The 23,070-nt window shown below is 50.8% G+C and overlaps 2 protein-coding genes across 8 annotated transcripts in view; one reads left to right on the top strand and one right to left on the bottom strand.

The window, feature by feature from the left end:
* RBFOX3 (RNA binding fox-1 homolog 3) overlaps positions 1 to 3,018 on the top strand; it is a 349,017-nt gene extending 345,999 nt beyond the window's left edge. For 4 of the 7 annotated variants that reach the window (XM_088661492.1, XM_088661494.1, XM_035104189.3 and 1 more), the window contains one exon: positions 341 to 3,018. In XM_088661492.1, the coding sequence (XP_088517618.1) occupies positions 341 to 385 (45 nt within the window). In that variant the 3' untranslated portion in view covers positions 386 to 3,018. The remainder of the gene's footprint in view (positions 1 to 340) is intronic. The other 3 variants (XM_088661493.1, XM_088661490.1, XM_088661495.1) reach the window with 2 other exon arrangements.
* A 2,412-nt stretch (positions 3,019 to 5,430) lies between these two features.
* On the bottom strand, positions 5,431 to 22,040 carry ENGASE (endo-beta-N-acetylglucosaminidase). Its single transcript, XM_035104190.3, has 14 exons — positions 21,644 to 22,040; positions 19,383 to 19,459; positions 19,097 to 19,298; positions 17,322 to 17,470; positions 16,371 to 16,525; positions 15,066 to 15,214; positions 14,713 to 14,878; positions 14,305 to 14,408; positions 13,936 to 14,044; positions 11,889 to 12,073; positions 10,487 to 10,629; positions 10,215 to 10,320; positions 8,277 to 8,391; positions 5,431 to 7,629 (listed from the first exon to the last, which is right to left on the bottom strand). The coding sequence occupies exons 1-14, from the start codon at positions 21,907 to 21,909 to the stop codon at positions 7,192 to 7,194; spliced, it is 2,364 nt and encodes a 787-aa protein (XP_034960081.2). The 5' UTR covers positions 21,910 to 22,040; the 3' UTR covers positions 5,431 to 7,191.
* Positions 22,041 to 23,070: the final 1,030 nt, after the last annotated feature.

Here is a 23,070-nt window from a genome sequence, read left to right on the forward strand (position 1 = left end):
AATCTATCTCTCCCCCCTTACTACTGAAATGGTCCATAGGAAACAGCTAAGTTCCAGCTTCGAAAGCTCTGCTTTCCTTTCCTTTATTTTATTTTAAAATGTACATCAGCCTTATCCATCCATTATCTTCTGGACTTCCTGTGAGCCCAGGCCCACAGCAGCATTGCATGCTGGGAGTTGAGTCCAACCACCACCACCACCTCGTCCCCACCACTAAGCAAGGCCTCTGCCAGCCTTGGGGGTCCCAAGGGACCCCAGTCTTGGCTGAAATAACAGGGCAGGGATGGGCTGTGCCTCTCCTTTATACTGATTGGCTTTTTCTCCGTCTTTGATGTTGCAGGCTAGTCTATACCGAGGAGGGTACAGCCGCTTCACTCCCTACTAGCAAGACAGACCCAGCCCCTCCTCACAATAGTAACACTGACTGCTCCTTAGAAATCAAACCAAAATCAAATGGACATGGGCCCCCGCCCCACGCTGCTGGCCCTCGGCAGCCTAAACCACATATTTCTTTACCTCAAGCCGCCTCTCATGCCTCACACCCCACCTGTCTCTGATGGTGTGCCGCCAAGTTTGTTTTCATTTTGCAAAGCTACCAGCCAGGGGGTTGGGACAGGCGCCTGCTTCCACCAGACCAAACAAAACCAAACACCACCAGCAAGCAGAACCTCACGGAGAGCCTCCCTAGAGCCCACCCTGCTCCCAAGCTTTTCTGCCACGAGCCCCGGGGACAAGTGGCACTCGAGAGAGGCCCCCAGTCAGGCCCCCTGCATTCTGCCGGGTGTTCAGGTCCTCGCACAGGGGAGGGAGGGTGCAGTTAAAAGAACTCAGGATGTTATCCCTCTCGGATGCAAACTGCCCACGCTCCTCACTCACACACACACACACGCAAGGACCAGGTGGGCAGGGCCCCAGGCTGCTCCAGAATCCCAGCAGGTGCAGGCTGCAGTCCCAACCCACCTTACACTGCTTAGATGCACTCAGCCTCCAAGCAACAGCAGGGAGAATTTTGCTTCCTCTGCCTGCAGGAGTTGGAAGCTGCCCCCTTGCGGAGGAATGATGCGATGGGGCTGTGTTTCACCCTGCCGGGAGGTGGAGCACAACTTGCCAAGCATGCAGCAAGAGTGAGAGCGGGTGGGGGAAGCGGGGACCCTGCAAGGAGCCCCTGCTCTCTAGGTTCATCAAACCACATGCCTAGCAATGTGAAGGAGCTGGTTGGGACCAGCCTCCTGGTGGGCTGAATGATCCCAGCTCCTTTGTTCATATCGGGAGCAGCCATTCCATGTAGGAGGTGGGCAGCGCTCTGTGTGAGCAGATCCGGCACATACATCTGTACAGAAAGGGGACAGGGGAGGGGAGGGCACTTACGCAGAGACAGGAGGCGGGGCGGGTGCTGGGTGCCGGGAACTGAATCCCAGGGTCCCACTTCCCAGCTCTGACATAGATTTGGACCAGCACACCCCCAGAGAGCAGAAAGCCCTTCCCTGACTCCCTGCGGCCTGCAGGTTGCTCCATGGAACGTTCTGCCTTTGTTTTCTGTTGTAGTGAAACCTTCAGCTGTTTCCTTCTGGGACCAGGAAGGGCACACAAAAAAAATATTATTTTTTAAGCAAAGCAACAAAACAGTTACAAAACTTAACGAGCCAACAAAACAGTTACAAAACTAACAAGCCAAGCGACAGGCCATCCGGACGGAGCTCAAGCACCGGCCGACCGACCAACCCACCGACCAGGACGGATGGACGGCAGCCGCCCACAGACTCTGCAAAGCCGTCCGCACACCGGGAGACCCGTGCCCTGCTCCCCCCCACACCCCGTTGCAGACCCACGGGGCCAGGGACAGGTACTGACACAGACTGGATTCTGCAGGCCCTCCCAGGCCACCACGTCTTCCTTCCAGCCCTCCTGAAGAAGAAGAAGAGCTGCGGGCGTCCCCTAACCACAGAACACGCCACGAGCGCTCCCGCAGGGCTAGCAATCCTGCTTCTCGCTTCCCAGAACCTCCCAATGCTTTTTGTGCTTTGCTGGTTCATCCATTTGTCAAGTTGGCAAGGCCTCGGGATGCCCAGGCAGGGCCAGGCCAGGGACTTTCTGGGCACAGCCACCTTGTTTCTGTGGGTGGGAATCTCGGGTTTTAGAGGGGTGTTGTTGTTTTTTTCCTTTGAAGAGATTGCACTTTCCCCCTTTCCCCCGAGAACCCAGCTCCCACTAGCCCCAGTGGGGGTCAGAAGCTGCACCCCGTTTACCTTCCTTGCAGTAGGCCTGGCTACTCTCACTGTGGCTTCACAGAGCTGAGATCATCCGAGGCGATCCCCGCCTTGCACGTGGTCTCCAGATCTACAACCCCTATCCTCAAAGGGCCAACGGTTGCCACCACACACACACCACCACCACTGGGGCAAGCACACCCTTACGACTGCGTGGCCAAGCCCGTGGGAGGCCACAGCCCCATGGTGGTGTCAGGGAGTGAGGCGGGGCTGTGCACCAAGGGCTGTGCACAAACTGAGCAAATACCTGCTGGCGCTAATGAGCACACTCTCTCCCATTGGTTTCTTCCCTGCCCATGGCCCATAGTGGGAGGGGTGCATGTCCTACGGCCCGCTCCCCACACCCTGCCACCTGCTCCCAGAGCCAGATGGACTCTGGTCCTTCCTCATGCTGACCCTGGAAACCCCCCACCCCACCCCACCCTTGGCTTATTCATCTCATGAAACCTCACTTTCTACTCAGCATTAAAGCTCCTGACACGCCAGCAACCAGATGATCCTCCTTTTCTATTCCCGTTGTATATAGCCCCTTCCTTTGCCACTCCCTCCCCCTTGTATAAAGCTCCTCCCATTTGCTGCCCTGTCTCCCGCCCCCTGGGAGCATCAGCCCGCCCCCCCCACCCCATTCTGTACGCTTCGAAGGTGTGACCATTCAAATAAACAGTATTATTATTATTATTATTACTATTACTATTATTTATTATTATTATTAAGATTATTAAGATTATTAATAAAGGTTTCTTTCTTCAACCAGGATGGCTCAAGCTTTTGACTCGGGGTGGGGGGGGAAGAGGGAGGGGCAGTGAATGGTGCAAGTGGGAAGGAGAAGCATGAGAGGAGGAGGCATGAGTTTGAGCCATGGCTCAGCATTATTCCGATTGCAGGTCACTGCAGCAGCCACAGCCAGCCTAGGATCAAATGGTCAGGGAAGATGGGAGCTTCCCTTCTACAGACCATGTTGACTTAAGAGAAAACAAGGTCTGAGGTACAGGCATTCCCTGCTGCTGCTAAGGGGCTCCATAAATCTCTTCTGCATTTGCTACCTGCTAGTCTGCAAACACTTGGGCGGGGCGGGCGGGGGCCCTGGAAGGCTAGTATGGCTGATGAGTTGCAAAGTTGCTCCATATATGTGCCAGATCCATTACAGAGTCCTGACAGCCTTTGCAGCATCACACAGCCATGAATGTTCCATGCAGGTAAATTGTGTGGAACTTTGTTTGTTTGTTTGTATGGCCCACTGTTAGTAAATATACAGTATCTAGCAGTTCTGTAGCCCTGTCTGTCTATCTATCTGTACACACACACACTTGTAATTTGCATTGTATAAGGATTAACACAAATTCTGCATTCACTTTTCTCTCCACACCTTAATGTGTTGCTTCCAATGCTTTTCCATTGCAATTCTATCTTCATGTGGAATTAGAAGTGGGTGGTGATAACAGCAGGCAGTTTTCAAGGCAGTCACACACACTGGATTTGCACAGGAGGAAACTTCATCATGCATTAAGTTTCTGAAGGTGGTTCTACTCCATGTGGCCCTCCTGATGTTGCTAGACTACAGCTCCCATCATCCTTTGGCCTTCAGCCATGCTGGCTGGGGCTGATGGGCTTCCAATAACATCCAGAGAGCCAGAGATTCCCCACCCCTGCTCTTCTACGCACAGTGAGGAAATAGAAGGCCAGCAAACAGGGGAGCATGAGCAGGTAATGAAGAGAGCTTCTTGGCTGCCTGAGAAAGGCATGATAGGAAACAGGGCAATAGTCATGTTAATGCTGGGAGACCAGGATTTCTCAAATACCCCATTACAGCTCTGGCTGAAGGAGGAAATTTCATTATTAAAGCAACGGACTGGGTTAGACATTTTTTTCAAAATGCCAAGCTTGTTGCTCTTGCTGCAATCATGCCCACCTGAGCAGCATTGGCAGTGCAAATGTTGCTGAACATGGGGACAGGGCCTGTGCAGCAGAGAAGCCGAGGTCCCTGTGCACATCACGCTTGGTCAAACTCCATGCCGCTAATTGCCTGCATGCTGGATTGCAAGGGAATTCTCTCGCTTGGCTCTGCATCAGAAATTTGGAGATGGGGGCAGAGAAAGAAGTGTGTGTGCATGTGCGTGTGCGCGAGAGAGGGAGTGGGAATGGAAGCGAGGTGACGGGGATGTAAGTCGCTACACAGCAGGCAGTAGCCCAGCCCTGGGGAAGGCCTATGATAGATCACTTGACTTTATGCCAGCAGGAGGCAGGGGTGTCCTGAAACAAGGATGTTTGCAAACGGAGGAACAGAATGCAAGAATGCCCATTAGCTCTCACACCTCCACATTCTTCTCTCTCCGCCCCAACACCACCACCACTGACCAAACCTTGTGGAGATCACCTCTCCAGGATACACTTGCTTGCTGTGCTGGAAGAAGGACTGGTCCCTTTAGCCCTGGGTTGTTGCTGTTATGCCTGTCTTCTCTTTCTCTCTCACCCCACCTCCCCAGCTTTATCACTAAGACATCAGGTAAGTCCCCTGCTGTTAAGCCTAAGTTTCCTAACCGAGTGCAAAGTGCAGCAACACCTACAGAGCTTGTCTATCACTGCATATGACGGGTTCTTTCTGAAGCAAGTATTGGAAAAGCTGCAAAGGGACTGGAATAGATCTGTTCAGGATTCTGGAATGGGAATAAATGGGTTATCTTTCATTCATCTTGGGAGCTTAGGGCTCAGGGACTCCCCGCCCTATCTCACAAAGTCCTGAAGACACCAGCAGCAGCCAAGCATAAAGCTCTGCTGCCATCCTGTGGACTTTGTTGATCACTGCCATGTCCCCTTTTTCAGTCTCAGGCCAAGGCCCTGTCCACACTATCACATTTCTGCTTAATTATGTATTTTGCCTCTGCACACAACCCATTCCCTCCTCAGTTTGTGGTGCACCTGAATGCAATGTGGAAATCTTCAATTAATCACAGTCCAAGCTCAAACTAGAGTTACCAGCTTCAGGAAAAGCTAGGATCGTAATACCAACTTTGTATGATGAAGCCTGTAACCACTGAAGCTGATAACAACTGAATTCAAAATGCCTCAAATCAAACATTGAGTGGTTTTTGCTTGACGTTCTGAATGGTATGCTTGTTCTAACTACTACCTCAATTGTATCTATTAAAAGAGAAAGAGAAGACGAGACATTTATTGTGAATTTATTAGTAGCTCAAGAAAAGTAGGAAGTGGAAAAAGTAGTGGAAGTTATAAATAGCTCTGACTCTTTAAGATATAGTAAAATAAAGTTTAGAATAGAGCAAGAATTTGGTGTGCAAATAAACACGGTGATTGTCCAATATTTCAGTTATGGTTGATTAGCCTTAAGATTTTGGTATTGTAATTATAGAACTATACATATTCAAAACTCTGCATTCCTTTTGTCCCTTATGTCATCCATTTAAGACCTTATGAAAATGCACACATCTCCATCCCTAGAGTGCTTTTTAAAAAAAAGGCTATTCCAACTTCCCTCTTAAATTTCTGGAGTTCAGCACCTTGCCCTGAACATGGAGCTATTCCACTGTATAAATCACTTGCTGTCTCAACAAAGGCATTTGTGGCACGACACAGCAACTATACTGTATTCCAATGTTAGGGCTCAAAATTGCACAAGGACAAGAGTTCATTAAAAGTTGCAACATGCTACTAAAAACATTCCTATAAAGGAATTTTGAAAAATAAATAAATAACCGTGTTGTGAATTGTTGTGCGTCACTATGCAGTTTAAGGGTATCAGCATATCCAGAGCGCCTAATGCAAAAAGTAATGAAGCACACATTTTATCATTTCATAAGACACAGGAGGTAAAAAGTGTCAATGTAAATCACCAGTCAAGAACATATTTTGTAGAAAAACAGTTCATCTGCCAGACCCGTTTTCACTTGCATGTCTTCCTTAGTCATAAAATTATTCAACCAGAGCAAAAAAAAAATAATTTAAAATCAGTCTGAAGGAGCAGGCAGAAATTCACCAGGTACTAGAAAGACTTCAGAATTCCCCCATGTGTACTTTTTTCCACCCTTAAGGGCTACTCTTTTTGAAGCTATTCATCCAAAATACCTTCCTGTGGCTTCAGTTTTCTTAAGTGAGTGCCTGATACATTGTCATAATTAAAGTTTCCTTATAAATAAGAAATGTAGAATAGATTGAAGGGGGGGTGTATGTTATCATGAATTTTCTCAGGGCAAAAGAAATTTAGAGATTTGGTTGCATTCCCAGGACTTCAAAAGCTACAGTCTCCCAGTTAGGTTTTGCAGAAAACATGTTGGTGATGAGAACTGGCAGCTTTATCCAGGGTGGTGCAAAGCTGGTAACAGACCCAGGCCAGATGGGAAATGTAGGCCCCATTTCAATAATCTTTACCAATGGGTCCCCCCTTTGCCTCTAACAGGGGAACTTGGAAGTAGGCCCCTCAAAATCGTAGGCTCATGCCAGCTAGGCCACCCTCCCCACCTCTGCCCTGGCTTTATCAGTTTATGTAAATGATAAAATACGTACATTACTTCAGCATCAAAAAAGCTGCAATTCGAATTGTTTAAGCCCACATGATAGGTAACTATTGGTACAGGTTTTTAAAAATGATGTTTTAAGAGTTTAATGTGACTTGATAAGTCTGTTCTGTAGCCCATATCACAAGTACAGTGTGGAATTGTTTTGTTGCAATGTACTTCCCTGAAATATTTTGTTGTTGTTGTTCTAGTGCATGATAACTATTCCACTAAAGTGGTTTCCCCAATGAAAAATTATCTTTGGATACTGAATTGTCTGTGGTTGGGCTTCTGATGCCCGAGCACGTGAGTGCCAGTGCCTTCAATAAAAAGCCTTCTTCCCTCTTTAAAAAGGGCCTAATAAAACAGATCTGGGGAGCGGAGAAGTGCATTGTCCACTAGGATCCAAATGTAAATCAACTGGATGAGGTTCCTTCAGGCTCTGGGCCAGGACTGGGTAGCTTTGGATCAGAGTACACAAATACCAGTTTCCCCCACATTGCAGCATCTACCTGGAACCCATCATCGGGTACCGGCTCCACAAGAAACTCCAAGCGGCAGGAAGACTCAGAAAGGGCGCCAGGCACGGTCAGCTCAGTCACCCGGTACTGGGGGGCATACGCCACCCCGATTGGGAGCAGATGAGGTTCGGGACCAATGCCGCACGAGCCCCTACGGTAGTGAACGCGAAAGCAGGTGGCCTTGCTGGGAGGGTAGGTCCAGCGCAAAGTGAGGCTGAGGGAGAGCTCTCCAGCTGAAGGTCGTTGCCAACGGACATGGGCAACTTCTAAAGGCGACACTGGGGTGGCAGCATCAGCGGATGTCAGCGGGCGCAGAGCAGTGGCATCCAGCACCTATGGAGGAACACGCACAGGGCGGGTATAAAAATGGAGGAAGGGGCCTCCCAAAGAAACAGGAGTGGGATGGAGGGAGATGGGTGCAGAGAGGCCTCTCCCACCTTATAAATTGGGGCCACCAAGAATGCCAAGGGCAAGGCAACCATCTGCCCAGGGATCAGTGGTAGCAAGAAGTTCTGGCCTGGTCTTAGTATTTCTTTGTGAGGCCAGAACTGATGAGAAAGAAACTGCATCATCAAAGACCACCTGGCCTGCAGTGGCAAAGCCTTGCAGCTGCAAAGGATAGATGTTGAGTATGTGAATCAGCAAGGGAGGGGGGAGGAGAGCTTGCCAGGCTCCAGAGAAACTTGGTTAAGAGAGTAGAAGGTGCCAACTTTCAAAAACAGGAGGACGGTTTGCATTGCCTTCAAGCAGCCCCTGGGGGCATGGGGTAACCGTTTCCACATCCCTGTTTTATGTCATAGCACCTTACTTAAAGAACAAGGGGCAAATACCTTCCTCCTTTCGGGCTTAGCAGGGCTGCGAGAGGCCCACAGAGAACCCAGCCCTCTAGCAGCAGCCAATGGGGAAGCCGGCTGACCCCACCCTCACCCCTCTCTCCATTTTCCTGAGGCTTACCATCCTAGCCTCCACTGCTTACTCACCCAGATCCTGCCCAAGCGGCATACAAAGGGCACCTCATTCTGGCCAGACTGGCGACGTGACACAGTCACTGAAAGTTGGTCCAGGAAGCAGTCCTGGAGCTCCAGCTCATAGCATCTGTTGAGGGGAACAGAAAGAGAATGTAAGCTGCCAGGGTCCTGTCAGTTTGCAGAGCACTGCAAAGCCCACCCCACGCTGCCCACGCTGCCCACTACGTTCCCAGGCCCCAACACCGTCCCTGCCAGGCCCCATTATTACCATATTTTTTGCTCCATAAGACGCACCTGACCAAAAAACGCACCTAATTTTTAGAGGAAGAAAGGGGGAAAGCCCTGTTTTGGAGGGGATCAGCTCACAGTTGTGCAGCTTTTTTTTTGCAAATGGGAAAAGCCTCGTTTTTTTGGGGGGGGGATCAGCTCACAGTTGTGCAGCTTCTTTTGCAAAGGGGGAAGCTCCATATATTTGAGGATCAGCTCAAAGTTGTGCAGCTTTTTTTGCAAAGGGGGGAAGCTCAATTTTTGAGGATCAGCTCAAAGTTGTTGAGCTTACCTTGCAAAGGGGAAAAATCCTGTTTTTATGAGGTTATGGGGTTCCACTCACAGTTCTGCAGCTTCTTTAGGAAAGGAAAGGGAGCCATTTCTAGTATTTCCAGAAAGATAATCTAATCAGCCAGTCACATGTCGCTGGGGAAACAAACAGCCTCCATCTGCAGAACATTCAACAATGGAGGCCTGGGCAAGGGGGCCGGGCAGGGAGCTAGCGTCTCTTATCTCCCTTCCTGATTTCTTGCAATCAGCTGCTAAGCGGGTTCCTTTCAACACCCTCTTTCCCTCTTGTTAGCCTTTGTTGTTGTTGTTTAGTTGTTTAGTTGTGTCCGACTCTTCGTGACCCCATGGATCAAAGAGTCGGACACGACTAAACGACCAAACAACAACCTTGTTAGCCTTTTACTCTTTCTTTTTTTTAAAAAAAAAAAAGCATGATCTGCCTTTCGCCGCTGGGCAATTCGGCTCCAGGGATCACACATTCGCTCCATAATAATAATAATAATAATAATAATAATAATAATAATAATTTATTTATTTATTTATTTATCTATTTATACCCCGCCCATCTGGCTGGGTTTCCCCAGCCACTCTGGGTGGCTTCCAACAGAAAAATAAAATAATCTATTAAACATTTAAAAGCCTCCCTAAACAGGGCTGCCTTCAGATGTCTTCTAAAAATCTGGTAGCTGTTTTCACTTTGACATCTGATGGGAGGAGGTTCCACAGGGCGGGCACCACTACCGAGAAGGCCCTCTGCCTGGTTCCCTGCAACTTGATTTCTTTCAACGAGGGATCTGCCAGAAGGCCCTCGGTACTGGACCTCAGTGTCCGGGCAGAACGATGGGGGTGGAGACGCTCCTTCAGGTATACTGGACCGAGGCCATTTAGGGCTTTAAAGGTCAGCACTAACACTTTGAATTGTGCTCGGAAACGTACTGGGAGCCAATGTAGATCTTTTAAGACCGGTGTTATGTGGTCTTGGCGGTTGCTCCCAGTCACCAGTCTAGCTGCTGCATTCTGGATTAGTTGTAGTTTCCAGGTCATCTTCAAAGGTAGCCACACGTAGAGTGCATTGCAGTAGTCCAAGCGGAAGATAACTACAGCATGCACTACTCTGGTGAGACAGTCTGCAGGCAGGTAGTGTCTCAGCCTGCGTACCAGATGGAGCTGATAGACATTTCCTCTTACTTTTTAGGAGGAAAAAAGTGTGTCTTATGGAGCGAAAAATACTTAGTGCAGAGCCGTCAAAGATGGTGACGACAGGCCCCTACCCAGGGGTTTACAAACAAAAATCCGACAAGAGGGGAAAGGCTGCCAGGCCACCATTGAAATGGTCAGTTCCAGGAGAAAGAAACCCAAGAGTCATGGGTTCTGACAATCCCTTCCACTCACCGACTTTGCCAGTCATCTTTCCCACGTGGTCCAGCCCCCCTGAGCAGCTGGGCAAGGTAATGGGGAGGCGTGGGGAGTAGGGAGGGTTTGTGCTTCCTTGGTTCTCCTGGGGGGAAGAAGAGAGCAATGAGGGAGAAGCAGAACAGGGATCAGTCAATATCTGAAGCTATCGTTCACCCGGCCTCTGCTGCCCCACAGAGGGGGATCCACAAGCCCCCTTCCTTTGGGCAGTCAGAGTGAGAGCCCCCAAAGCAAGCCTGGCATTTCCTCACCCGACTCGCCGCTGGAGAAACAGGAACTTGACTGCCGCGTGGTGAACACCGGTGCAAAGGTCACGCCTTGGGAAGAGGCCTCGTGTTTATAAATTAAGACCAGGAACAGCCGGGGGGGTGCTGGCACCTGGAAGGAAAACAGCCTGGTGACCCCCGCCCCCAAAAGCCCCAGACAGACAGGAAGAGAGACAGAGAGAGGACACAGTCACGGCCAACTCTGGGCACTAGGCAGCCGCCACCTGCAAAAGGAAGGGGTTTAGGAGCGCCAGGTGAAAAGGCCTCATTCTCACAGTCACGCAGGAACACTGAGAGTGGCAAGGGCGGATGCACAAAGGAGTCTGAGGCTTCCCGCAGGGCCGCCCAGTTGCCCAAGTGACCTCACTGAGCTCACGGCTCGGCCTTGAAGATTCCAGGTCAAACCCCCTCCTTTCCGTGATGAAACGGCCCATGAAAACTCCTCTATCCCAGATGACAACATCCTGACTGTCTCAAACGTGGTATTCCCTCCAAATTTGCCCCTTGCTTGGGGGAACCCAGCTCAGCCTCACCACCACCACCCCACTTAGCCAAATGCTTGTCAGGATCCCTGTAGAGGCGGGCAGACAGTCACAGTCTCTAACTTTGCTCCACCTTTGAGAAGCAGCTCCCAGGAAAGCGGAACGTGGTCAGCCCTTGATGCGCCATGACAGAGAAGAGACCGTTAGAGTAGGTCTCCATAAAGGCTTCTTAATGGAAGGAAAGGCTGCGTAGCAGTTTCCCTGGATTAAGAAGAGAATGTCGGGAAAGCATTCAAGTTGAGAAAACAGTTAAGAGGGCAGGAGTTGGGCTGAATGATCTGCATCACACACACAGCCGCACGTCCACGATTCATGCCACCTAGGCCTGTTCATGCAAGCCTGTTTTGCACACAGGTGCAGACAACTGTGTTCATTATCAGGGCCGTCTTAAGCATATCCTGCACTGTGGTGCAAAGATCCCTCCGGCGCCCCGCCCCCCCCCCCGTTTCCCAGAGTTGTTGACCTTTTCCCAAGCCTCTGTGGGGATCGCTCTCCTCCCATGGAGGCTTGGGAGGCAAGCTGCACACCGGCCAACCATATGGTTGACGGGGCACAGCTGGTGGGTGTGTAGGAAAAGGGGAGGCTACCGGCAAAGCTGCGCAACTCCCCTACTCGCTGGGGTGCCCCTGAGAGGCCAGCGCCCTGGCGCAACACACCACTAAGCCCAATGGGGAAGACGGCTCTGTTCATTATATGGTCTGCATGCTCTGCTCTGCTCTCCTCTGCCTGCTACCAGCTTTTTAAGGAAGTCCCTTTGCAAGAGCAGCACACACACACACACACACCGATGTGACTCCCACATCCAATTTTTTTAAAAAGCTGCAGCTGTCTCAACCGTTGCTCACCTGGCTGTGACGTGATCTGCATTGGGTGGGATAGTCCCTTCCAGCAGCAGGGAGCTTCCCCCGCACCAGGCATCCTGCAGGCAACAGCGCGTCCTCAGCCAGCCCCCATGGGGCATCCTGCGCTCGGTGTACAGTGGCTGGACCTCCTGAGCACTCAGGTTGTACCAGGGCTCCATCCTACCCTCCTGATAAAGAGGAAAAGAGCCACCATGAGCTCAGCCTAGGCGTGGCAACAAAACTGCCTTCCATCTTGAACGGGATTATTCTTGTGTTCCCTTAAGTCTCAAGAGCATACCTTTCCAACATGCCCAGGGAAAACGTATCTAGAAGCTAGCATTACAGGTCTTGCGTTTCACTGCTTCGTGCAAATTCCCATCTGGAAGCATCAGGCCTCTTACACTATTAGGAGTCTTCCTGGGCAAACTGGGAAGATAAGCCTCTTAAATACCTAATTAGCGAGCTGATTCTTTCCTTTGAAATAGTTCAGGGCTTTCTTCCTGGCCCGCAAGCACTTGGGGGAGGGGGGGGGCACGCATTGGAAAGCCTATACACTTTTGCTATACTAGCCTGCCTTGTGAAGAGATCAGAAGCTGAAATTCTATACTTTCTTGGCTTACTTCCAAGGGGGCATGCAAAGGAGTATGCTGTAAAATGGGGAGTTCCCCCGACACTCTGAAGCCCTGAGAAAAGCAGGGCTGAGATTGTCTGGAGCCCCCAAAGTGGCGATGTCTTGCTTGATGCCTGTCTCTTGAGGGAAGCGCTCTGCTAAGGTTTCATCGTGGTTCTCAATACTGGTAGCTCCGATTAACCTCTGAAGGCGTGAGCACGTTACAATCCAATGCCGCTGTTGATTCTTAAAAGAATAACCAAACCAAATCACCCCCAAACAAAAATGCAGTGCAAGTGGGGGTCACTAGTACACGTCCTGTGCGTAAACACATGCTGGCTTGACAAAGCCTTTAGCCTTCAGTTTACACGTCAAGCTAGCACTTCCAGCAGCCTTGAGTAAGACTACGCATCAGGCATAGCAACTGATAAGCCCTTCTGTGTTCCAGACAGGGCCAGCTCATCCGGCCTTGAGCTGGGCATCCTGTTCCTTTTGCTTTGCACTTTGACACACTTTGGTGCAGAGACGCAGAGACATTGAAAAGCATATTAAGAAATAAGGCATTCGTGGAATAGGAAACTATGATCAGATTTGGCTCAATAATACAATTAGCAAATTCTTCCCTTCACTATGACTGGCAGCCCATATTCCAGGGTCTCGGGCAGAGTTTGCCCCCCTCACCCCCAATAACAAACATGCTCCTCACAAGACTGGCAGGGAGGAAAGTGACCAGGAGTTCGAGGGGAGGAAAGATTGGCAGGCCCTAAAAGGATTACACACCCCTGCCTAGGGTTTCCCCCTGCTTACAGCTGCCAATCATACCACCACCCCATCAGACACTGCTTTGAAGCAGAGGCTGGGGAATAGAAACACCATTTGGCTGCAGAAGGACGCATTCAAGTAGGAAGAGAGCCGACCCTGGCTGGAAGGAAAGCAGGGGGGAGAGCAAGAGAAGCCCAGGGAATAAAAGACAGATGAGCTGCCTTCCCAGCTTTAAAAGGCTTTGGGGGGGGGGGCATGGAGGAGATTCAACTTGGAAACAAGCCACAGACTCAGCCGGCCAGCAAGGGATGGAGGAAGCTATAGAGTTGTGCTCCTCATTCTCTGCAATTCAGGCTCCAATGTGGGTGAAAAGGGACTTGAAGCTCAAGAGCCCTCCTGCAGAGCCCTTGACAGGAACGACTGCGGGAAAATTAGCTCTGAAAGCGAGTGTCCCGGAAGGTTAAGAATCTGAGGCCTCTAGTCACTGACACTCCAGGCAGATAGATCAACTGGGCTGGGGATACAGCCCGGTGAGCTACCCCAGAAGGCCCTGCTGGGTCTCCAGTCTGTATAGATCACATGCAGCAAGTTGTTGTTTCAAAGCAGCGGCTGACAAGCTGCAAAGGCTTAAAAGAGGAAGTTGTGCTTCTTCCCCGCAAAACTGCCCGGTACTCTTACCTGCCCATGGTGGAAGTGTCTCTTCCCCATCCCCAGGCAGAAAGAGGTGCTGAAGGGGAGGGAACCAACGCTGTGAGTAGGCAGCAGATCGGAGAGCAGGGCCCAGAATCTGCAAACAAGCAAGCGAGTGAGGAGTCGCGCTGAGCAGCCTTCCGCGCCACCGTGCAAACCCCAAGGGAGACTTGGGTAACTGCTGCACCCATAATAGGCCACAGGGGTCCGGACAGTCACAGGCTGTCAGGCGAAGTGAAGCCAAGCCAGGCAGGCCCTCCGGCAGGGGCCACCTGCTGCACAGAGCCCCCCCCCCTCCACCAGGAGGAGGTATGAGTCCTCCGAAAGCCCCTCCATCTTCTCCCTGCTGGGTCTTACTTGTCCTCGTTGTTCAGAAAGTCGGTCGGGCCTAGGTGCTCATATACCCAGCCAGGTGCAAAAATGGCCACCGAGAGGCCCTGCTCTCGAATCATGCGCAGGGACTGTGGGGAAACAAGGAACGCCAAGTCACCATTTCCTCTTGCGGGGGGGTGAGGGGATCTCCGGAGTGTGGGCAGCCATGGGGTGCGGAGAGGGTGGCAACTGCCCTGCCTCCTCCCTCTGTAACAGGGGAGCCAACCTACCCAGGGCAACAGTGGAGGGCTGGATCTTCAAAGGCTTCACTCCGCCCAGCCCAAGGCGATCACGACTGTCCTCTCCAGCCCTCAGGCACTGTGGGAGGTTCCAGCCTGGAACTCCAAGTCACAAGGGCAGCAAGCCTCCCGCAGGCCCCCAAAGCCAGCCTACCTTGTTGGTGTCGAAGCCGCTGCTCACCACGACACCACGGCCGAACACGTCCACGCCCACGTAGATGTCCGCCCGGCGGTCGTCGGCCATCTCTCGGGTCCGCAGCAGGTGCTCCTCCGTCCAGTTGTAGTTGGTGAAGAAACCGTCACAGGCATCAAAGTAAACCCTGCAGGGGCGCGAGGAACATATGGGATAGCTCAGGTGGAAGAGCGCAAGGCTCTTAATCTCAGGGTTCTGCAGGGCAGGGGGCAGAGGCTCCATGGGGCTACCCTCAGGTTCGGATGCCTGCCCTTCCTCCTCTGGTCCCCAGGGCAAGACCCACTGCCTGTAGAATGGGGAGGGGCGTCACTCACCGGTTCTTCTCATTCAGCTCATTCTGCCACTTGAGCTCCCCGTTCTGCAGGACACTGTCATACCACACCACCTGCCCTCCAGGCACAGCTCTGTGCACCTGGGCCGTCAGATAGCGCAAGAAGTGGGCCAGGTTACGCGCTGCCGACACCTGCCATGAAAGAATTGCACCAATCAGCCAGTGCGACAGGTCCTCGGGAGGCCGTTGGTCCATCATTCAGCATGCCAAGTGATGTTATATGCATGCTGCCCAATGTCAGGGAGACTGACACACCTCAGTTCGGAAAACATATATTTTCCAGGGGACAGGCAGCTGGATGCCAGCAAATACACAGAATTCATCAGAGGCCCAGAGTGGGTATGAAAAAGGAAGGATGGAAAAGGAGTGTTGGAGGAGAGGCCCCAGGAAATTTATGAACGGAACAGGACAAGGGAGGAGAAATGACAAGGCAAGGAAGGTGAGAAGAGAACTGGAGAGAGGAAAGAGATTAGGGGGCAACTCTAAGGGATGAGCCAGTAAGGGAACAGTGTGGACTAGCATGGGCAGATGAAGAGAATCACTGTGCTATAGGCAATTAGGGGAGCAAACAGGAGGGCTGGGCAATATGTCATCTAAAACCAGTTTGAAGTTGCAATATCGGTTTTGTAATTTTTGACCAGGCGAAACATCGCGAATCATGATGTGTATGCTATACGAAAATCACAACATGGGGGGGAAACCGTGAAGCCAGCCAGTGCCTCTGCATAGCTCCATCCTTACGTCAGACATCATAATACAGGCATAGGCAACCCTGGCTCTCCAGATGTTTTGGAACTACAACTCCCATGATCCTTAGCTAACAGGACCAGTGGTCAGGGATCATGGGAGTTGTAGTTCCGAAACATCTGGAGAGCCAAGGTTGCCTATCCCTGTCATAATATATCAGTATATCACGGTGTTTAGTGGGTGAAATATCACGAGGTTGAAAACCAGGTATCGCCCAGCCCTAGCAGGCAGGAATAAAAATAGGAAAGGGGTTCGATGATGTAGAGGGGATTTTCAAGCCCATGGGGTAAGGGGCCCACCCAGCCAGTCTCTGAAGCTAAGAGGCCACCTGGGGTTCTGAGGATTCTAGGGACCTAACGGAAGAAATTCTGATGTGGGGATATATAGCATACTGAGCATATCCCTAGGTATAGCTCCTGCTCCCCCTGAGCCGTGCCAGGGACTTTAAGAAACACACATACGGCCTGTGTATGGATGAAGCGTAACTCCTAGGCCCAGGTTGGCAGGGGAGGGGAGGGGAGGGGAAATGTTGCTTACTTACACTCAGAGAGTTCTCAATGTTGACCAGCCAGCCATCAAAACGATAGAACTGTGCAATCGCAGCCAGCTGATCAGCCACGGCATGGTACGCTTCCTCGCTTGCCAAGAAGGACTCGCACATCTTTGCACCATCTCCCCACTCTGTAATGAAGGTCCCTACAGTTAGGGAAGAAAACACAGGGAAGAAATGGAATGGCTCGTCTACTGGCCCATCCAAAACCTCTGTGCATCAGGAGAACCGCAAAATCCTGGATTTGGAAGGGGCTTTATGGGTCATCTAGCCCAACCCCCTGCAACGCAAGAATTCTGCCCGCAGCCATTCCTGGGTGGGCGCGAACCACCAACCTTCTGGTTAACAGCCAAGCACAGTGACCCACTGCACCAAGGAAAGGCAGGCAGGTTAAGAGCTGAGACTTGAGGAACCTCCACGGGGGAAAGAAGAATACCCAAAATACAAGCAATGTCAGAGGAGTCGGCAGTTGCCTCTGCCTTGAAGCACGGCTATAAAGAGCGGAACAGCAACAGCAGCTGTTTGCAGAAACTCCCTGCATCTCCAAGAAAGCAGGGTGCTGTGGGAGATTAGCAGGAATGGAGGCTCTGGATGGCCCCAGACTTTCAACTGCAGAGAACCTATGGCCCTGCAGAAGTTGCGGGACTCCCAACTCCCATCAGCCCTAGCAAGCATAGCCAACGTCTCAGGGATGATGGGAGCTGGAGTGCAGCAACAACATCTGGAGGGCCACAAGCTATCCACCCCTGATACCTTGCAGCATGCATCAAGAATGCAACTGATGAGAGGAAAGAAGTAGCGCCCACTGCAACTCCTGCCTCTTGCAACTCAGCAAAGGGGTGGAGTAAGGGAAGGGTGACTTAGAGAGTGAGGCCCTCCCTCCCACAGGCCCTGAACACTTTGTGTATCGTATGCTCCAGGGGATGGCCCAGCGAAGATCACCTAGCATGAGGACTCCATTGCGGTGAGCAGCATTAGTCCAGACCACAGGTGGGATGGTAACATTGTGATGACTGAAGTAAACAAATATGTCAATGTAGCGCCAGTGGTAGAACACAAAGGGGTCATCCACCGATTTGCCTTGGATGAACCTGCCAGAAGAAAGAGGAGAGAGAGAGAGAGCATTATACCCAACAGGGTACAATTAGACTCAGCATGGCAAATCTCATACAAAGTAGGTGTGAGTCATATTTCAGGCCCTATAATCTTGCTCAGAGGAACTAAACCAGTCCAAGCTGTTGCGATTTCCTGAAGCTAGGGTGGCCCAGCCACAACCCTCCCTCAAGAGAATCCAACAAGAAGTGAAATTCCCCTGGTTGCTTGCAGAAACCAATTACTTCCTTGCTCTCTTTCCCTGCTCTTAGTTTTGCATGTTCTTCTCACACCGTAACTGGAGTGCAGGAAGGAAACAAAACCGCTCCGTTCTTCGGCAGGCACACAACACAAATACTAAAGTGGTTTGGGGACTGAAAACACCACCCTGGTGAATGACCTCTCCCAGGAACTGGACCTGGGTAGTATGACTGAACCTCTTAGTGACAGCGATATCCTTCTATGCTACGGCTGCAATCAGGGTTGGTAGTGCATAGCTGCCTTCGTGGAAGAGGTTTTGCCCAGTCCAAAGCACCCCTATATAAACATACTGCTAATGTTTGGGGTCTGTGAACCAAGAAGCTAGCAGCTCAAATCTCAGCTCAGCTCTTCTTCTACTCTGCAGGCACCACCTTCAATGCAATAGTAATAATGCAAGCCATACATGGCTAGTGTAGGGATCAATGAGCTAATGCAGTGGTTTCCAAACTTATTTCCCCCCTGGATCACTTGAAAATATCTGAGGGTCTTGGTGGACCACCTAAATTGAATTTTCTGCCTGTTGTAACATTTGTAATGCGCTGTGCTAGGTGCTAAATGCTTTTTAATTGTATTTTTACAGACCTACTGCAGACCACCTGAATGAAGTTTGGGGACCCAGTTCAGGCGGCATTCAGTCCTAATCCTACTCAGAGCGGGACTAACTCTGTACTAGCACTTATGGACCTTGACATAGCTTTGGTCACAAATCCCAGTGATCAAATTCAGAGACTTCTGGTGGGAGTTTTTTGTGAGCATTAGCAAGGAGGCACGAGGCCTTGTTGCCAAAATCATAGGATGAGCTACGTAAATAAGCACGGGCCTTGCAGATGAGATCAGTTTCTAGCAGTTGCTGCTTTGCCCATGTTGTTTTTAGTGCCTCTAAGGAGCTGGCTGATCCCATATGTCAATATTCAGCATCTGTTGTTTTAAGACCAAAGACATCACCCTCTGGTACTGTTGTCTTTTGCACCAATACGCTCCCCTATCGCAATGTCCACAGAGCATAGGCTTCATCGTGTCCCCCAGCATAGGGTACTTATATCCAGGCTGACATTCTCTGCAAAATAACATTTTAAAGCTTGTTTTAAACATAATTAACTGGGGGGGGCATTTATGTTAATGGGTTTACTCTGACTAGGACTTGGTTGCACGCAACCCCAAGTATGTGAAACATTTTAAACATCCAAAGTGTGATTTATAACTAATATTGGTACAAGTTAATCACCCTTCAGATCCATGTGGCTGCAACCAAGGCACACTCAGCCAAGACCAGATTGAGCCAATTCTGGCTAGTTTGGCAATAAGAGAATTATTGTTTCTGAATCTGGAAGCTCTCCCATTTCAGCATCTGCCCCAGTTCCAACCTGTCTTCCAGGTAACCTCCCTTCATATCATGGCACACCAGCGTGCGGGGCCTACGGCTGTTGAAAGGAGGCTCGTGTTTGGCCAGCGGCTCTGTGGACACGTTGAAAGCATCGTCACTGGTGGGCTTCCAGGCAACCAGCTCTTCCAAGCCAGAGAGGTAGAAGCTGATTGGCTCAGTGGTCTTTGTGTCGTACTGCCTAGCTGGGAGGAATAAAGGTAGACTGTGAATACCTACAATCACAGAGTGGTGAGAATCATGGCTCTTCGTCCAACACCAAGTCTTACCAGGGAGAGGACTGGGGGCGAAATTGACCACCCGGTGGAGAACAGATGTTCTTTGGCTCTCCATATCCAACTGCAAGCTGAAAATAAGAAAAAAGTAATCAGGGGGGGAGGGGATAATCCTATTTGGGAACCCTCTATTCTGTGCCCCTTCCCCTGCTATCCAAAAAGCCCACACGGCTGAGGAAGGACATCTTAAAAGTAGCCAGGCATACATATTTATTTACACACATTTACAAATGCATTTTTAAAAGGAACAAATAATGTATGCCTGGCTGCTATAAAAAATCCGTACAAAAAGTACACATAAAACCAAACATAATAAGGCCAGGAATTCAAAGCAGCAAATTAAAACAAGTCTAACAAAGTCAAGATTTATTTGTTGTTGGGACCATCCTGGTAATTTCAACCGAAAAGGAAATACAAGTATTCTGTTCCTACTGTGTAGAATATGCAGAAGCACACCATTAAAATGCAGCAATAACAACAAGTTTAGCACATGAAACCTAGGTATCATAGAACCTTAGAAGCCTGAGAAAACAAGGACATCTGGCCCTGAAAAGACAGCAGTGTAGGCACCAAGAAAGCATCTCTGGGAGGAAATTCCATGGAGAGGGTGCCACCACTAAGAAGACCCTCTCCCAGGCTGCCTCTCACCAGACCGCTAAGTTCTAACAAACGAAAGGAGAGAGATACAAGTAGACTATGCAAGCCTAAAGTCTGCCCAGCCCTGATCTTTTAAGCCTTTTGAAGAGCTGGTGGCCATCCCATTTTTTAAATGATGTTCTGTCCAAGGGGGTGGCTTTGAAAAGTTGGGATTCATTGGGGAGCTGCAGGCTTCTCTTCTTTCAAAGCCTGGAAGAGGTTTGCCCAAGTAAAAAAAGCCCAAGTTTGTTACCATCAAAAGGAGACGAGAAGTATTGACATTGTGATACCCCAGCCAGCAGTTTGCTAGGAAATGCAGCTCTTTGTCACAGGCATCCCTATGCAGGGGGGCAGCATCAAACCTATTTCCAGACCTGGGGTATTATGGCTGCAATCCTATACTTGGGAGCAAGTCCCATGAACTCAATGAGACTTTACTTTATGAGTGATGCAAACACACACACACACACACACACACACACAGAGAGAGAGAGAGAGAGAGAGAGAGAGAGAGATTCTCTAGTTCATTTTGCTGGTTGAGCTACTTTGAATGAGTCAGTTTGGGGGCGGCAGCTCTGATACTCCCAGTGCTGGAGGGCAAGGCATTGCTGTTACAAGTGCAGCATCCTGCCAAACAAGTGCTCCTTCCCTACCATATCAGATCCCAGGTTCCTAGGAAGATTGTGAGCTAAGCCCTGCAGGATCAGCTCAATGGTCCATCGAGTCCATCCTCCTGTTCTCACATGGCCAACCAGATGCCCACAGAAAACCTGCAAGCACAAGCCTGAGCAGAACTGCCCTTCCCAGCAATGGACAATTCAGAGGCATACTGTCTCCAACAGCCTTCCTGGGCAATCCAATCAGATGGACTGGGTACAAATAATAATATTTTTATTTTTATCCCTGGCTAGCAGCCACTGACAACCTTTTCCTCTATAAACTTGCAATTCAATTAAGAACAAGGTGGGGGGAATGGTGAGCTACTGTCCAACCTAGAACTGACTTCTGCTGCACTCTAGGGAACTTAGGAAACATCCCAATGGCAATGTTTTGAGGAAAACATGCAGGACAGGAGGCCGTGCTCACCACCACCTTCCCGAGGCTGGACAGCTTTCGCTTGCATTGGACCCAAGTTTATCACCTTCCAGGACCGCTCTGCATCCCATGCCACAAGCTGCACACCAACAATTGCAACAGCAGCATCTTCACCAGGGTGGGGAGCCTTCAAGCTTGTGGGTAGTTGTTGGGTTTTAGTTTCGCTTTTTTTTACTAGATCCCCAAAGGTCCCCCAAGCCTTCCCCTCAGCACCGAAGAAGCCCCGTCCCTTCTTGCACGGGCTGCAAGTTCTCTTCCAGAAGAGGCTGGGACTCTGAGGGAGCGCACGGGCCTGTTGTGCAGCCCAGGCTCCTGCTTCTCGCAATGGCCAGCCGGGAGCCTCTCTGGCAGAAGTCCGGCTTTGACAGAGGCCCTCGTCGCTCTTGCTCGGAAAGGGAGGCGGCTGCCTGCGCGCCTGGAGCGGGGAAGCAAAGGCTCCGGCGGTTGCACCCCCTTGCAAACAGGCAGCCTCCCCACCCGCAACCCCTGCCCCTCACGGCGACGGCTCCCGGGGCGCTCCTTACCCCAGCCCGGGCCTGAAGCGCCCCTTGGCTGGCCTCTGCTCTTCTGGACCTCCATGGCTCTCGTCGTCGGCTCGCTTGGCTCCTCTCCTCCCTTCTCCGTCCTGCTCCCTTCCCTCCATCTCTCTCTCTGTGTTTCTCTCTCTTTGCGCCTTCCTCCTACGTCCCCCGTCACATGGAGGCAGAGGGCGGCCGGGATCCGGCCAATCCCCGCAGCAGTTCCAGCCGCTGCAACTCCCTGCCACCAGGCGCCCGGGCAGCCCTGGCATCGGGTGGGCAGCCCCGTCTGCGGAGCGGGAGGAGGCACCGCATCCGCTCGGGGAGGGAGGCAGCCAGGGTCGCCGGCGGCGCCTGGGCTTCCTTGGCCCGCGCTGGTAAAGAAAGTCGACGGAAGTGCTTCTCGGGGTTGGTGCTTCCCACCCACCCGCTAGAAGCCACGCCTTTGGCGCGAAAGTTCCCTTGAGGCTGGCTGTGGAGTGTGAAGAGTAGGAAAGGGGAACGCGCTCTGCGCATCCTCAGGGGCGCTCTCGTCCGCTTCGCAAAACATTTTCAGGGGCTGAAGGGAGACGGTGAGCGTTTCTCCTAACGCGCGGGGGACGAGGAGAGAGGGCATAACTCTCTGCTTCCAGAGTTTCCATCCATGTGTGTGTTCAATAGATAAATTGATGACAAACTCCCCACTCTTTCATCGAGCAGGTCTCGCTCGTGGTCGGTCCGCGACAGGTAGTTGAACCTCGTTCCTTCACCATTCCTTTTGCGACAGTTAACTGAAGAAAATGATCCCAGAAGCTCAAAACAGCAGGCTCAACTTTATATGCATCTATGCACAGGGATACACAGTACATTTCCTCTTGACATATTTAGCAGGGTGTTGGATTCCTGCACACTCCTCAACTCCCTTAGGTCAGCACACACCAAAAACAAACTCTCCTCAACCCCTCAGCATCCACCACCACCCCAAAACCTGGTTTTGTAGGTTCCTTGACAGAAGTCAGATATATGGAAAACAAAAACAACCGTAAGGTAGGCGCTTAAACAGAATCTCCCTGCTTGTTGGCAGGCAAAAACAGCAATGTGTCAGGAGCCAAAACAATATGCATTGGACAGGGGAGAATTAAATTACAGTACCTGAAAGTTTTACTGTGGCAGTTTGCTTACCCAGAAATACCCTGTTAGGACACTTCTTGGTTATGGCTGGGGCAACCAAGCCAGATGGGCGGGGGTGTTGTTGTTGTTGTTGTTGTTGTTGTTGTTGTTGTTGTTGTTGTTGTTGTAATAATAACAGAAGCAAATGTGGTGTGATTTTGGGGGTGGGGGTACGCAACTGAGATGCTTTTTCTTCTAAAATGCCGGACATGGGAAAGTGAAAGAAAGGTATTTCTTTGCTATCACGTGGTGAAAGTGATGGGCAGCAGCAGCAAGCAGCATGC

This window comes from Zootoca vivipara, chromosome 2 (assembly GCF_965207765.1).
Source record: "Zootoca vivipara chromosome 2, rZooViv2.hap1.1, whole genome shotgun sequence".
Lineage (NCBI taxonomy): Eukaryota > Metazoa > Chordata > Lepidosauria > Squamata > Lacertidae > Zootoca > Zootoca vivipara.

What these genes read in the sequence shown, in the direction of transcription:
- ENGASE (XM_035104190.3), bottom strand. Translation starts at nt 21,909, where the DNA reads ATGCCAGGGCTGCCCGGGCGCCTGGTGGCAGGGAGTTGCAGCGGCTGG. An exon ending in CAATGGAGTCCTCATGCTAG is followed by an intron (nt 16,526 to 17,321) that starts GTGATCTTCGCT and finishes CCCTAACTGTAG; the next exon opens with GGACCTTCATTACAGAGTGG. An exon ending in TTTCTGAACAACGAGGACAA is followed by an intron (nt 14,045 to 14,304) that starts GTAAGACCCAGC and finishes GCTTGTTTGCAG; the next exon opens with ATTCTGGGCCCTGCTCTCCG.